The sequence below is a fragment of the Plasmodium coatneyi genome, chromosome 1 (assembly GCF_001680005.1).
Source record: "Plasmodium coatneyi strain Hackeri chromosome 1, complete sequence".
NCBI classification, from domain to species: domain Eukaryota; phylum Apicomplexa; class Aconoidasida; order Haemosporida; family Plasmodiidae; genus Plasmodium; species Plasmodium coatneyi.
In genome coordinates this window covers 299,656-314,458 of record NC_033556.1, presented here as the reverse complement: position 1 = coordinate 314,458, position 14,803 = coordinate 299,656, and the positions used below count along the sequence as shown (strand labels likewise).

The following is a 14,803-nucleotide window of genomic DNA, read 5'->3' as shown; positions in this document are numbered from 1 at the left end:
AAATAGGAAGGGTCACTCGATAGGAGAGGTGTATCGAAATGGCTGCCGAAGTGGAAATGCCAGGTGATCGTACCAAGCAGTAATGATACACGCAGAAAAAAGATAACTGTGCGATTGCACAAAGTGGATTACTCAGCCCAGCACCGCGTCCTACATCAAATTAACGTTGCGCAAAGGGAAGGCAGCCAATTTTCCTCGCACATAAGTAAAGAATATCAGCTACTTTATACAAGTAAAAAAAAAAAAAAAAAACATCACGGTGTTTAAATCGGCTTATCGAACTTGAGCAGTGAGGAAGAATTTTATTCCTCCCCCGTCGCAGTCATGTGCGTGCATTTACACGGCATGAGCTTATTCTCCGCGGAAATAGCAGCACTTACACATGTGTAGTTTTTTTTTTTTTTTTTTTTTTTTTTTTTTTGCCTTATTGATGACACGCACTTAAATCACCATTGGTGATGAAAAACAAACGCATTGAAAAGTTCACAATTTTTTCTCCACAAAGTCGACACTGATATGGTACATTTTAGCAAAAATTCTCGCATAATGTAGGAGAAAAAAAAAAATTATTATTTTCTACTTTGTCTTATTTATCCACACAGACAACAAAAGGGGGACACCCAATGGGTCCATTTTAAATAACAAATGAGAGTTAACATGCATTCCGTCTGTTCTTGAGATGACGGAAAAATTAGTTAAAAATCAAAAGTTGTAAAACAAAAAAAAAAAAAAAAAAAGTCACGCTATCCTTATAGCTACGTTCAATGCTCCAGAAAATACAACTATGTAAGGGAGGACCTCCCTCAGAGTAGCCTAATATGGGAAACAAAAGGCCATTTTTTCAAAAGGAAACTCAAAAAAAAGTGTACTAAAAGAAAATAAAAAGGAGGGCATCACTAAGTTTACCCGCCTCAATCTCATCCTTGGCTATCCCCTCTTTTGTATTTCTATATCGATGGTAAAAAGCGCCATGGGGGAACTTCCACCACTTGTGCATTCCAGTTGGGGGAAGCGCCTTCTTATGTACTGTTGTAAAAAGAAAAAAATTTCCCTCTCTAGCACAGATTTTTTGCAGTTCCCATTTGCGTTGTTTCTGTTACCTTGCTGGTGAAGTAACTGGTAAAAATGCAGCACTTTCAAAAAGGGGAGATGCATAAAACTGAGGAAATTAAAGTTCCCTTTTGGAAATAATTCTTCCAAGCTGTTTACACTTCTTTGTGTACATTTGTCCATATTTGGGGGGAACCCTCCACTAAGTGGACAATCTGTTGCATTGTTGTAGCGGGTGGGGTTATGCTTAGGCATTATTACACCCATGCCATGTTGAAGTGAATCATTAGTGTTACATATTTTCGTCGTGTTGTTCATTTCTTCGCTCCATTTATTCCACTCTTGTATGACGCTTTCAGGCAATTTCTGCACAATGTTGTTTATAACATATATCAGTAGGAAGCACTTTTTCGTAAAGGACACACTGAGCAAGTGAGACTTACTCCTCTGCGTTATCAAAATAAAGTCACCCTTTTTTACATTTTCCTTCTTGGGTGCATCATAACTGGACCAGTTAAAATGGGTGAAATGGTTTTCATATAACCTTTTGAATAACAGTAACGTGATGTAGGTGCATAGAGTGATGGGATAAATCTTGCCCTCGATATTGCCCATTATATAGGAAGAGGATACGAAGTTCACTAGGCTTACTAATAGCCTATCTATAATTTCTTCTTCCTTGTGAGAAATGTCACTGTCAATATTGACGTGCGTCCGGGGTGAATCCTCTACTGGTGTGTAAGTCAAGCCAAGCAGATACGTTCGTATGACGTGAAAATACCTATTTATAAAACATTCATAGTAAAAATGCAAGTCACTCTTGGACAGGTAAAACAGCATCTTGCTAATTTGGCATATGGGTAAAGGGTTTTCACTTTTATCGCTTTGTGAGGGTAAGCTGGTGGAAGACTGCTCAGAGGCTTCTCCATGTAGAAAATTGAGTGTAAATCTCTCCAAATGGAATTCCAAAAATTTTGCGCAGAAATGTTGGTATATAAATTTGTTAACAAACGGGAACGGAATTATATGGTTGGCGCAGAAGCATTTGTACACCTTTGACAAAAATTCCATATCACATGATGCGTTATTTTCCATTTCACATTCCCAACTTTGTGGTGTTACATAATTCATGGCATCACAAAATTTGTGCAAACTTTTTAACCTTATTTTTTTTTGTTCTTCCTGATTGAGCTTTTCCAAAATGGAGGGCACGCATAACTGTAGACAGCATAGCAGCAAAAGGTTGTGCACAAAATGATAGTACTCATTTTGGAAAACGCATTTGTACTTATAAATGTTACACTCGGACAGGTGATTTATGATGTATTCCTTTCCAAATTTTAGTAAGCTATAAATGGACGCATTGCTGATTATGTAGCATACGCGTCCCATCAATTTTTTGCTAAAGTAGCCGTCCTTATTTTGCAAATAAAAAAGCTTGAAAGAGTCGTCCAAGCAAATATGCAGAGCGTAGTTACGAAATAAAAAATCGTAATACTCGTTGCAGTTAAAAAATTTATTTTTCTCCTTAATTTTGGCAACCTTCTCTATTAAGGCCTTCACAATTGTGTTTTTATATCCATCATTGTTTGTAATTGTACCCCCCTTTCTGATAGCTATTACCACGGAGCCTGCCCTCTTAATCATTATTTATTCGCTTGTGTTGATAAATTGCGTATAACAGTTCTGAACATGTTGGAAAATAAAACGGGTAAGTGTACGTGGTACACATGCAGACAAGTATGGCAAGCAGCCCTCCCCCACCTTGATATAGTCAGCTCGTTTTCTGCTCTACATTTGGAGGGCGTCCTTTTATTCTTTTTTTTCCATTTCCTTCATCGTTATGAGATTCCTGTTGGGTGTACTTATCAGGTGCCTTTATGTTCACACATTTTAACCATCTTGCAGCGTTTTGGTTGATCAATTTGTTTTGCTCTACATGTTGATGGTGAAGCGCTACATAGAAGCGAAAACGATGAAGTAGGAACACGGAGCGGGCACGTGAAAAACACAAAAAATTAGCAACACATCAGGTTGATTTCCCCTTCTGCAATTACCCAAAAATGGGATGAAAAAATAAAGCTAAAATGCTTCTAAATGTGGAGACACAAATGAAACAATATGGGGAAAAAACTACCTGACCAATGCGACGTTTTGGAAAAAAAAAAAAAAAAAAAAAATAGCCAAACAGTTATTATAGCGAGCTATTATTTGGTTAAAAAAAAAAAAAAAAAAAAAAAATTGGCTGAACGGGTCAGGTGAATTGGCAACTACTATTACAGTTACGCATGGGAAAACGTTGTCGCAGTGCTGAGCTACATAAATGCAACTTCAACAACAGCGATGCTAGTTCAAGTGCATAAAAAGGTAAAGGGATAAAGGAAGGCCATTTTAAACTTTTTATATGAAGGAAAATTTGTAAAAAGCGTCGTTCCGCATTGAACCAGTTTGACAAATGGAATAACTGAGAAGGAGAAAAAAATAACACCTCTCTTAAAGAATGGCAAGTAATTTATTCCCCTAATGTGAAGAGAAGGATGTTGTAAAAAATTCGTCTATATTGTTCAACCAAGCAATACACACCTATCGCAGTAGGGTAAAAAAGAAGCGATAGACCTACTTCTTTGCGTTTCTCATAATTGATAAAATGGGCACATTTGTGTGTGGGACGCTTTTCAAAGCTGCTAACGTTGTGTGTGTGTGTGTTCACATAGCACGATGTTGTTGCAGAAGTGGGCAGATTAGACCCTCAAAATTTGCCCATGCGACGTTCGTTCCGCGCATATAAAATCAGCACAGTTGTTTGAGTCCATGCATAAGACGTACATTATGCTTTTATCTTTTTTTTTTTTTTTTCTCCATTTTTTGCTCGGTAGCAGAGTGTACTGTTGCTATCCTTTTCAAATAAGAAAAAGAACCAAAATTATCCTTATAATTTTTTTTTCTAATCTTTACCGCGCACTTACGGCTTTAATGTTGCGCCTGACATGGCATGCATAAACACGTGTGTGGATATGTCCACTTTTAACATGGTCATTTAATAAAGGTCAATTTTGCAGTAAATTTTTTTCGCAAAACTTCTTAATGGACGTGGATGTGTAAAATAAACTAATTCGTGGTATCAACTGGGAAAAGGAGAACATGAGCGTTGAGTTTTTTTTTTTTTTTTTTTACGTGCCGCTGTATTCACTCATTGTAAACAATTTATGTGTAAAATTTGCACAATGGCTAGCAAATTGCTGGACCTTTTTACGACATACGTATGTGAATTTACCCCCACGTGCGCTCATATACATGTGTTAGTTAACGCGCCTATGTTCTCATTTTACACACCACTCCTGTAAGTGTACATAGCGGCATAACAACTTCTACATACGTACGTACACAGGCATGACTGAAAGTTAAATCACTTTGTGCATATAGAAGAGAAACAAACATGTACAAAAGTAGCAAAGGAGATCAAAAATTTCACTCGAACAAATAACATGCATAGGCGAGTCGGTTATACCTAAGCAGGTGTTTAATGATGTTGCGCCGCGCTGCTTCATGATGCTGTATAAATATAAACACATCTTGTACACGCGCGTGGGTGAACAGTGGAGCTTATGACCCGGTGGATTATGACCATTTATTTGTGAATATTTTTGCGCAATTTTTAAAAATGTTCATTGTGCTTTGAAAAAGCGCTTTGGGTCTCATTCGGGGGAACGCCCTTTCGTCTTTCACTTTGTAATTTTTGTTGTTTGCCGCTTCGTAGCTTTATAGCATTGCTTTTTTCCACGACGTGCTGAAGAAGACGAACTTAATTCATTTGTTGACCGTCCCATCGTCTTCCTTTTTTGTTACGCCATAAGCACTTTTTCCTTATTACAAGTATATGCAGGATTGTTGGTGCCTGTTTCCACCAGCGGTAAAGATGCCCCAAATATTGTGAGCGCACAAGCGATTAACACGCAGAGTACGTTTACGCTTCATGGTTTATATCATTCCGTATGTACCCATCGTACACATTTGGACGAAGGCATAATCATTTTTTCTTTTTGTGATTGCTTATGATTGCCCAATTTTTTGCTGCGTGAATCCACGCCGGGTGCCTTCACTCTGCACATTAAAAAAAAAAACATGCCAACACAACTGTGCTGTCCTATGCTGTACATGTATGTAGCGTATACGTGCTGTTCCAATGAATTCAATTTAAAAAAAATTGGCCCTTAATGCAAATCACATGGTTAAGTGTAAAAAGAGGTACACATAAAATAGTACATACATTTAAAAAAAAATTTTTTTTTTTTTTTTTTTTTCCCCTTTCCTGTCGAAGTTATGCTTTTTTTTGATCCACAATTTTCAGCCCCATATGTGCTCCATACTTTTTTGCCTTTTTACATATTTTTCAAGTTGATACGAACGCATTCGCCCTTGATTTTTTTCCCTTTGTAAGGCGAGTACACCCCGCAATGGAGATGCTTTAAATGCTAAAATTGAGTAGTGGCAAGGGATGGAAAGTCGGTTGGCACGTGTATTTTGTCAATGTGGAACACGTCCCAACGTTATCTATATATGCATGATTATATGCGCGCTGTTTGTACGCGATAAAAGTACCGCAATCGCACGTGCTAATTGTATTCGTATGACGCGTTCGCAACGGAGTGCGACTCATCCCGTTGATAGCGCTGTTTTTATTCGTCACCATTAAATGCACGCTTCTTTCAATTTAAGCAGTGCCTTCCCCCTTTCCATCCTCCTTGCGAATCAAGTGGCGTTTTATCGCCCTACAATATAAACCCCGCGCCGTATTCATTACTGCACATTGTACAATGACATACGTACATATATATACATACGCATTAACACATTAGAGGCTATCCCTCCCCCCCCTTCCTTTTCAAACCCTTGTTAAAATTTTGTTTGTTTTGTTCCATAATTTCTCTGCATGTAAAGAAGTGACCCCCACATACCTGCGTGAGAGTATATATATTGTTTCTACGTGCACGTGCCTTCACGTGGAATAATATGCCTAGTAAAGTACGCGCATAATAACGTGAACAACATAACGTATATGCTTTAAATGCATAGCTGCAGTACGTCCCTCCCAAGTGCGCAGGCAATTTTATCCATTTAAATTGTGCCTACTAAAAAAATAGTAGCATATTTACTGTGCCTTCACATATGGTGCGTATAAACACGCATGTACCGCGCGCATATATTATTTGACTACATATTATATGCATTGCGTGTATGCATACCGTTCGCACTTGTTAAGGTGCGTGCTTAAATTAATCGTTTTGCCCATATTTTGGCAGTTCCCCCTTTGAAGTTCACTCGGAAGGGCATTAAATATATGCATATAAACACATTAGTAATACATATTATTATATACATTTTATATATGCGTAAAGGGCAAAAAAAAAATATGCGCATTTGCCCAAGTACGCATATATTATACATACATATATGCAGCATAGTATTATGCGCATGTGCCCGTGCGTTTACGCAAAACTCGCTTTGCTAATTATTAACGATACGGACGTGGATATTATATATGCTAAAGATTTACATATATAATATTACATATATTATTATATGCTATGAATACCGCGCACCAAGTGGGAGAAAAATAAAAGTTACCTCTTCAAATTCATGCACAATTTTTTTTTTCTCTGTACTTTACCCATTTGATAATAAAATAGGGAGGGCACGACTTTTTCTTTAGCGCATTTTTTTTTTTTTATGCCTTGAAATACGGCGCAAAAGGGATACTTCGATAAAGCGCACGTAAAAAAAAAAAAATGTATATATGATGCCAGGTTATGCATGTTACGTGTCACATCATACGGTATGTAATGCATATAATGTTTACGTATCCATGTATTATGTATGATATATATATTATATACATATATACACGTATGATTGAAGAAAAAAATAAATAGGAAAGGAAAGCACGTGAAAGAGTAGGATTGCTTTTTGCTGCGTGTATAAGTGAGCACTCTGCATGTCATTGTTTGCGCGTAGGTAAAATGCGTATGTAATATATATAAGCGTATAATGCATAACGATGCGCTTGTATATTTATAGCGTTACGTATGCATATAGCATTTCGCCTTCATAGCAAATGTTGGCATATGCCCTGATGCGCGTATATTTCTTCAATTGTAATTAAACCATAATAACTTTATATATGCGCCATGTGCCCGCTTTGACATATATCAATGTTGAACGTTTAAATTTGTAAAGCGAGGTTACTGTTCAATTTTGTAAAATTTGCGACATTTCGCGACAAATTAAATAAACGTTATATACCTGCAGGAGTAAAACAATATGTGTTTTATTTTTTTATAGGATTATTAGGAAGCTGAGTTTCTCCATGCGGTACATCCTTTGTGAACGCCCCCAAAAGTTTGTAATGATATTTTAGTGAGTTTTTATAGCAGCAAATGCGCTTGTTCGTGTTTGCTTGTGGTACATATTTGTATGTACATTTTTGAGTACATGTTGGGCCCCTTCTTCTGGGTGCTGCCCTCTGGGTATATACCTTCTGGGTGTTACCTTCAGGGCGCTACTTCATTGGTACTGCCTTCTGGGAACCCCTCCCCCCCCTCTCTATGTTCACATTTGCGCATGTAGGTGGCGAATGCGGCAATGCGAACGCTACTATGTGAACGCTGCTATGCTGTGTATACAATTAAGTACTGCCCCACGTGATGAACCATTGCAGTGATATTATAACGGCCAGAGCGAGTAATTTTGCTTCAGCGTGAAGGGCCATGTAGCAGTACATACATATACGTATGTACATGATAATATGCACACTGTATTGTACGCTGCTTAAAGCTGCTTTACGCTGCCCGATCCCGCCTGTGCACACGTCGTACCTCTTTACAGCTTAAAGGGACCGAAAGGGCAACCCCAATTTGTAGTACTTTCCCGCGTGAACGGTGCTTGCTTTTACTCTCTTGTAAGATGAACGAGTGAATGAGCCATTGAGTATTCGGGCGCACGTGTGTATGCATGTATAAATGCATATAGATATGCACATGCCCCATTTATATGCGTGTACATATATGTATGTGTGTACATGTGCTAAATGGACGTTACGAATTGTTATAATTAAGAGGAACAAAATTGTTTCAATTTTTTTTTTTTTCCTCCCCCCTGTTTCCAAGATTGTTTTTTTTTTCCCCATCCTTTCCTTTCCTTTTTCCCCTCTATGTATTTTCATGTATATAACTTTATAAGCGTACAAAATATGCCAAATTGAAAGGCTATATATACGCGCAAGTTTGTGTAACGCAATAAGGGGTCATATACGCAAGCGCTTGCTCCCTGCGTGTAGGCCCCTCTGTGCGTGTCAAAGTTAAGTCCGCACATATCAACGTGTATGCGTGTGCTTGTACAAAAAAATATATATAAATACCTACATATGCGTCCTTAAGCGCGTACGTACGTGTGCATATGCTGTATGTGCATACATTTGTACACACACAGGAATCCAGGTATGCGTACACCTTCGCATTTATGCGAGTGTATGTGGCTGTGTTGTGTTCCACCTCTGTTTTGTGCAGCCCCAAATGTAGAGAAGGGATCTACAGGGTGCCTTCCCCCCAATTGTTATGTATACGAAAAAAAAAAAAAAACAACAATAAAAAGCAGTAAAAAGTAAAAAGTAAAAAGCAAAAAACAGCAATATATAGCCACAAAAAATAACAAAACAAAGCAAAATAGCCCCCCAAAAAAATCAGAGAAATTATGTGAGAAGAGTCAGGACCACGTGTGTTATGCCATCCTCATATTAAACTAGTTATTAAAAAAATTAGAAAAAAAAAAAAAATTCATATTTTTTCCTATATTTTAATATATACCTCTGCTGCGTGACCACTTAGCCTATCTTTTAATGTTTCCAGTACGAGAATAAGAAAATGAGAAAATAAAAAAAAATAAATAAAAACATCCTACATACGTACATACATACGTATATACATGCGTACGTATATGCGTACATACGTATGCTTTAAAAAAAGATTCGTTGGCGAATGTGTGCGTGTCCACGTTCAGCCGTATTGTTTGTGAGTATGCGTCACCGCCCTTCCGTCCACACATATGCAGGTGCGAAGGCATGAATGAGAAATCTGTCCGACCCTGCTCACCAGGCCTGTGCTACACATTGTACGTGTAAGGGTATACATGACAAGGAGTAGTGCCTTGTTAGAATAACACGCATATATATGTGTGAGTAATTACATGTACCTGAGTGACCCAGCAGAAATTACCTTCTGGTACAGGTATATTTTTGTTCGTCCTTACTTGCCCGCGTTAACCCCGTTCTATACTCCCCTCTGTGTACATATCGTACGTATATATAAACGTACCCACGTGCATTTACGTACACACCTGTATGTGTATAGCCCCTTCCCGCTTGGCGCCGCGTCGCTCTGTTCCATTTTAAAAAATTCAACAGTCTTTTAAACATTCCCACGTGAAAAAAAAAAAAAAAAAATGAACAGCAGCAACGGCGCAAGCAGGAAGAAGGTTGGAAAAAATGGCGGAACAGCCAAAGGAAGTGAAGAAAATGTTAAAGACAGTGGAAGTGTAGGCGAGGAGAATTGTTGCGATAGTAGCAATGAGTTGGAGCAGAATGGAAATGAAAAGAGCCAAGCCAAGTGCGTGACAAGTGTGAAGAAGGAGAAGGAAGAGGATAACATGACTAATAAGGGTGATGAGTTAAACCTGGAGGAGGGAAATCAGGATGATAATAATCAGAAGGATGATAAAGAGGAGGACAAGAAAAAGAAAAAAAAAAATAATAAGCTTCCGAACACGGATGACGTAGACAACGGTAGTGGCGCCGCGAGGAAGAACCAATGCGTGGAAGAAGGAAGCGTCGAAAAGGGAAAGGCCGAAGAGGACAGCAATGCGTCTGCCATCACGAATAATGACAACGTTAGCAGTGTTGGCGGTGGTAGCGTAAAGGGTGGCACTGCCCAGGGTCATGGAAAAGGCGTGAAGGAGAAGAAGCTTGGGAACAAATCGGATAAGAGTGACCCCTCCGGCAGTAGTGCCTACTACGGCAATTTCAATACAAACAATGACTGGAGGAGTGGCAAAAATAACAGTAACGGTAACCATGGTGGTAACGTGGATAGCGGGAAGAACAACGGGGTGGTGTACCAGTACGCGAAAGGAAACAACGTGAACGGTGAACACCCAGCGGCTGCCAAGGATGCGAATAAAAAACGAAACTTTGTCAAAGGGGAGGGTAAGAACTTTGATGGGGGATACAACGGAGGACCCAACAACGGCAACGGCAACGCCAACAACGGAAATGTGGGTAACTACCCAGGTAAGGGTAACTACAAGTATGATTATAAGGGTGGTAAGAATAATTATAACATAAAGGGGGGGAAGAATTACAAAGGGCCGCCACCCAGTATGCTCAACAGCAACGTTACTGCAGGTATGAGCAGCAATATGGGTGGAAATTTCAGCGGCAACGGAAATGGTAGCGGAAATGGCAACGCAAACACTAGTGGAAGCATAAACAGCAACAGTCACAATAGCAGTTCATTAACCTACGATGGGTTCAACAACCATAACAGTAGTAACAACCCCAATGAAGGAATCATGATGGATCCCATGAATAATATGGTAATGTACAGTAATAGCAACCCCAATTATAATTACCTGCCTAATTATGGCTGCAATTATCCTTATAGTTATTACGTGGATGATAGTGAGGGTAAGAATGTGGAGTTATCTAATTATTATTCGTCCAGCAAAATGTACGGCGGAGCGTCGTCTTCCGGTGGGGGAGGTGGTGCCGGCACGGGCAGTAGTGCAGGAGGTGCTAGTGGAGTTACTAATGCAGCTACTAATGGAGCTACTAATGGTGCTACTAATGGTGCTACTAATGGTGGTGCGTCTGGGACAACCCCCCCTGCAGCCACGTCTGGAGCATCCTCCGTCGCTACAGCAGGGGCAGTCGGACCGGACGGTTATAACGATGGTAGTTATGATGCCCGCTTTAACTACAACAACATGGTGAACGACTTCTACAATTATCTCCCCTTCAATTATTATTACTACAATATGAATAGCATGTACTTTGGCGGATCGAACTACAACCCTAATGCACACAACGTCTACCATGACAGTTTGAAAAATAGGAGGAATAAGAAGTACCTATATGAGAAGAATAAGAAGAAAAATTACAAAAATATGACCTCGTCTAATATGTACAGCGAAATAAAAAACAGAGTGATTGAAATATTCAAAAGGGAAAACATAATGACGGATGATTATTTGTTATACTTTATGTATAATAATGTGAAGCTTAGCATAGATGTGATTGCCAAACATCCGTATATATCACCGCTCGTTAATAGCAACGTGCAAAACAATACAACCATTTTGGCCAACGTGCTAAACGACTTGAAGTGCATCAACTTGGGGAAGAAGGAAGAGGAGGGTTCTGTTGAAGAGACGGAAAAAGGGGAAGCAGAGGCGGACGTTGCCACGTTGCAGGTGGCCAGTCCACAACAAGTTGTCTCTGCCGATGGGAAGGGAAGCAGCATTAATGGTAGTGCCAGTCATGTGGGAGTGAATGACACATCGTCGGCACAGGAGGGGGAAGATCCCGTTAAAGGTGAAGGGGATAAGAAAGTAGTCTCACCAACAGTAGATGCCATCAAGGCGGAATGTTCTTCACTTAAGAGGGAGGACAACGTGTTGGAGTCCGACGTGACAGATGCAGCAGGAAGAGGTACTTCCCCCCCCCTGCAGACAAGGGAAAAGGTATCGAAGGTAAAAGTAACGATAACGCTGCTAAAGGTGGCACAGTCGATTTGGCCAGCAACAACGCAAAGATCCCCTTCGAAGAGGACAACAAAAACTTCTTACTCAATTTGAACAATAAAAGAAACGTAATAATCATTAGAGATATTAATTCGCACTACACCAACACGGTTAAAAGTATCGTGCTGAGCAGCCCCGATATCCAACCTACGGACGTTCTAAATATTAGGAACGACGTGAATAACACCATTTTCATCACCCTGAGGAATGAAAAGAAGACGGAGTCCCTAGCGCAGTATTTAAAAACCAAATCCGTGAACGATAAGAAGCTAAACGTGCGAATTAAGACCACACAGAGGATACAGAACATTATAGAGAACAACATTTTCAAGTCGGGTACCGTCGTAGGGGGCAGTAACAGTGTCAGTGGGGGAAACCACAACGGTGGCAGCAACACGAACGCATCCGTCATCGGAACGAACGGAAGAGGTGTTATGAACGGGGTGAGTGGTGCCAGTATGAATGGAGGAAGTACACATGGCGGTAGTGTGGCAGGTACTGGTGTTGGCACTGGATCCATCTCAGGAGTTGTTGGAGCGCACAATTCGACCTCCTCCAATGTTGTGCCACCCATGGCTTCTTCCACCTCCACTGGTGCTGGTGGGTCCACCACCACAAACAACGCAGCAACGGCCACCTCAAACGGCAGCATCGCAGGAACAACCGGTGGCAGTCATTTAAATATGATGCCCGGTGCAGGAATACCCATAGGACCAAAGCAATACATGAATTTTAACAACATGTATTATTTGCCCAACGCGATGAATGGCTATGACGGTAATATTTATGGACACTGTGGGTCAGCCAGTAATGCTCCTTCGAACTTTGATGCATATATGAATTATTACAACTATGGGATGAACAACGCAGCGTATAACATGTACCCAAATGTAAATTTTTGTGATTCCTTCGGTGGAGGGTACAACATGTATTCGAATGCATATGGTCCGTTGAACGAAATGAAGAACAAGCACAGTTACAATAACAACAAAGGGGGTAAATACTCCAGGGGAGGTGGAGGTGGTGACGGGAACAATATGGGAAGAATCAGTGACAACAATTTTAACAATGCCGCTATGGCGGGTTCAGTTGGTGCGGGAGCATCCCAGGGAGGGGCAGGCGGAGCAACTAATAACGCGACGGGCTATTTTACCAATCCGTATAGTAATTACAATAACGTTTTTAGTAACATGTACGGAAATAATATGTACGGCAATATCATGCACGGAAATAACATGCACGGCAGTGTGTACCATGACGGAGGAGGAAACAATAAGGGGGACAAGTATATGGATGACGGGAGGAAATACCATCATGCGGATGGACTGAATGAGAAGGGAGTAGGATCGACCAATGGTTCAGGGACAACACACCACCATAATCGAATGAACAAAGGTGTGAAGGATGCCGATAGTGGAAAAGGTGGTATAAACGCAGCAGGCACGGGGAACAGCGCGAATAGTAAGAACAACCGGGCAGGTGCCAACGAAAACGGAGCCAACGCAGGGAAGAACAACAGAAGTAGAAGCAGCAGCAACTGTAACAGCAGCACGTACAATGGAAATAACAACAATAACAACAACAACAGCGGAAACAATAACGGCCACGGGGCGAGCAGCAACAGCAACGGGAGTGGAAACAACAGGAGTGGTACAAATGGAAGTAGTGGCAACGGTGCAGCCAACACAAGCAACCATGGAAGTAACGGTGGGAGCAATGCAAATGGAGGAAGTGGGGGAAGTGCAGGGAGCGGCAACAACTGCAGCAGTAATAATAAAAGCGCCATGAAGACCAACGGTGAGTACAGCAAGAATGGTAACAAACTCCTCACGAACAACAACAAGCTTAATAAAAAGGACCCCCTAATGGCGTATGACAGTAACGGTAATAACAGCGTGGTGGCGAAAAATGAAAACAAAGCGCTTGAAAAGAAGAGTGGAAAAAATTATTATAATAAAAAAAACAGCGCAAGGAAAAGCGGTGACAAAAAGAGCGAGAACAAGAAGAAGGACGACTCCGCTGCTGTGTCTACAGATTTGGGCAGCAACGAGGTAGCCAAAATGAAGGACGAGAGGAAGAAACCGCTCGATAGGAGCGAATCTTGCGAAGTGAATGAAACGGAGGAAGGGCACCCCCTCACGCACAGCGATTTCGAAAATGACGCCAGCGCAGAGAAGAACAATGAGGACAGTAATCATAATGAGGAGGAACATGGAAAATGCACCGAAGTTGAAAATGGGGAAGAAGGCAACAACCCAAATGATGATCAAAACGTGGAGAAAAAAAATAGGAAGGACTCTCATGCAAAAAGTGAGCAGCCTGGTAGCACTGATTGCAAGGACCACTCCAACAGAGTGTCCCCAAGAATGGGCCCTGCGAAGAAAAATTTCGCCAACAAAATTGCCTCTAATAAAGACAAAGGTGCAGTCAACTCGGACGAGAAGAAAGCCCCAAAGAATAAAAACAAAGTGGAGGACGCTAATGTAAATGGTGGCATTGTCAACGGAGGCATCGCATCCAATGAAAACAATCCCAGTGGCAACACGCAAAATAGGAAGAAGTACTCCTATGTGGACATTATGGATTCGTGCAAAAAACTAACCAACGTTGATGCCCCTCCTGAGTGTATAGACAAACTGATGAAGGAGAATGTCTCCCTGTTTAGGAAACGCGACGATCAGTTCTGTTGGAAGTTGAACGTTTTTTAATTGATCAAGCGGGGGAGATAAAAGAAAGAGAGAAGGTGAAAGGGGGTAGGATGATAACCCCATTTTTTTAGGGGCAGTATACCACTTGGGTGAGTCATATAGACCGCTTTACACGTTTTGCCCCATTTTTTTTTTTTTTTTCTTCTTTTTTTTTTCTTCTTTTTTTTTTCTTTTTTTTTTTTTTTTTTTTTTCTTTT

General features: G+C 40.5%; 2 protein-coding genes across 2 annotated transcripts; one reads left to right on the top strand and one right to left on the bottom strand.

The window, feature by feature from the left end:
- Positions 1 to 927: 927 nt before the first annotated feature.
- On the bottom strand, positions 928 to 2,697 carry PCOAH_00000590 (Uncharacterized protein; the record flags this gene model as incomplete). Its single annotated transcript, XM_020056880.1, has 1 exon — positions 928 to 2,697. The coding sequence occupies one exon, from the start codon at positions 2,695 to 2,697 to the stop codon at positions 928 to 930; it is 1,770 nt and encodes a 589-aa protein (XP_019912404.1).
- Positions 2,698 to 9,543: 6,846 nt separating this feature from the next.
- On the top strand, positions 9,544 to 14,606 carry PCOAH_00000580 (Erythrocyte membrane protein; the record flags this gene model as incomplete). The annotated part of the gene is made up of 2 exons (XM_020056879.1): positions 9,544 to 11,806; positions 11,848 to 14,606. 2 exons carry the CDS (start codon positions 9,544 to 9,546, stop codon positions 14,604 to 14,606), a joined length of 5,022 nt encoding a protein of 1,673 aa, XP_019912428.1.
- Between the last annotated feature and the right edge of the window lie 197 nt (positions 14,607 to 14,803).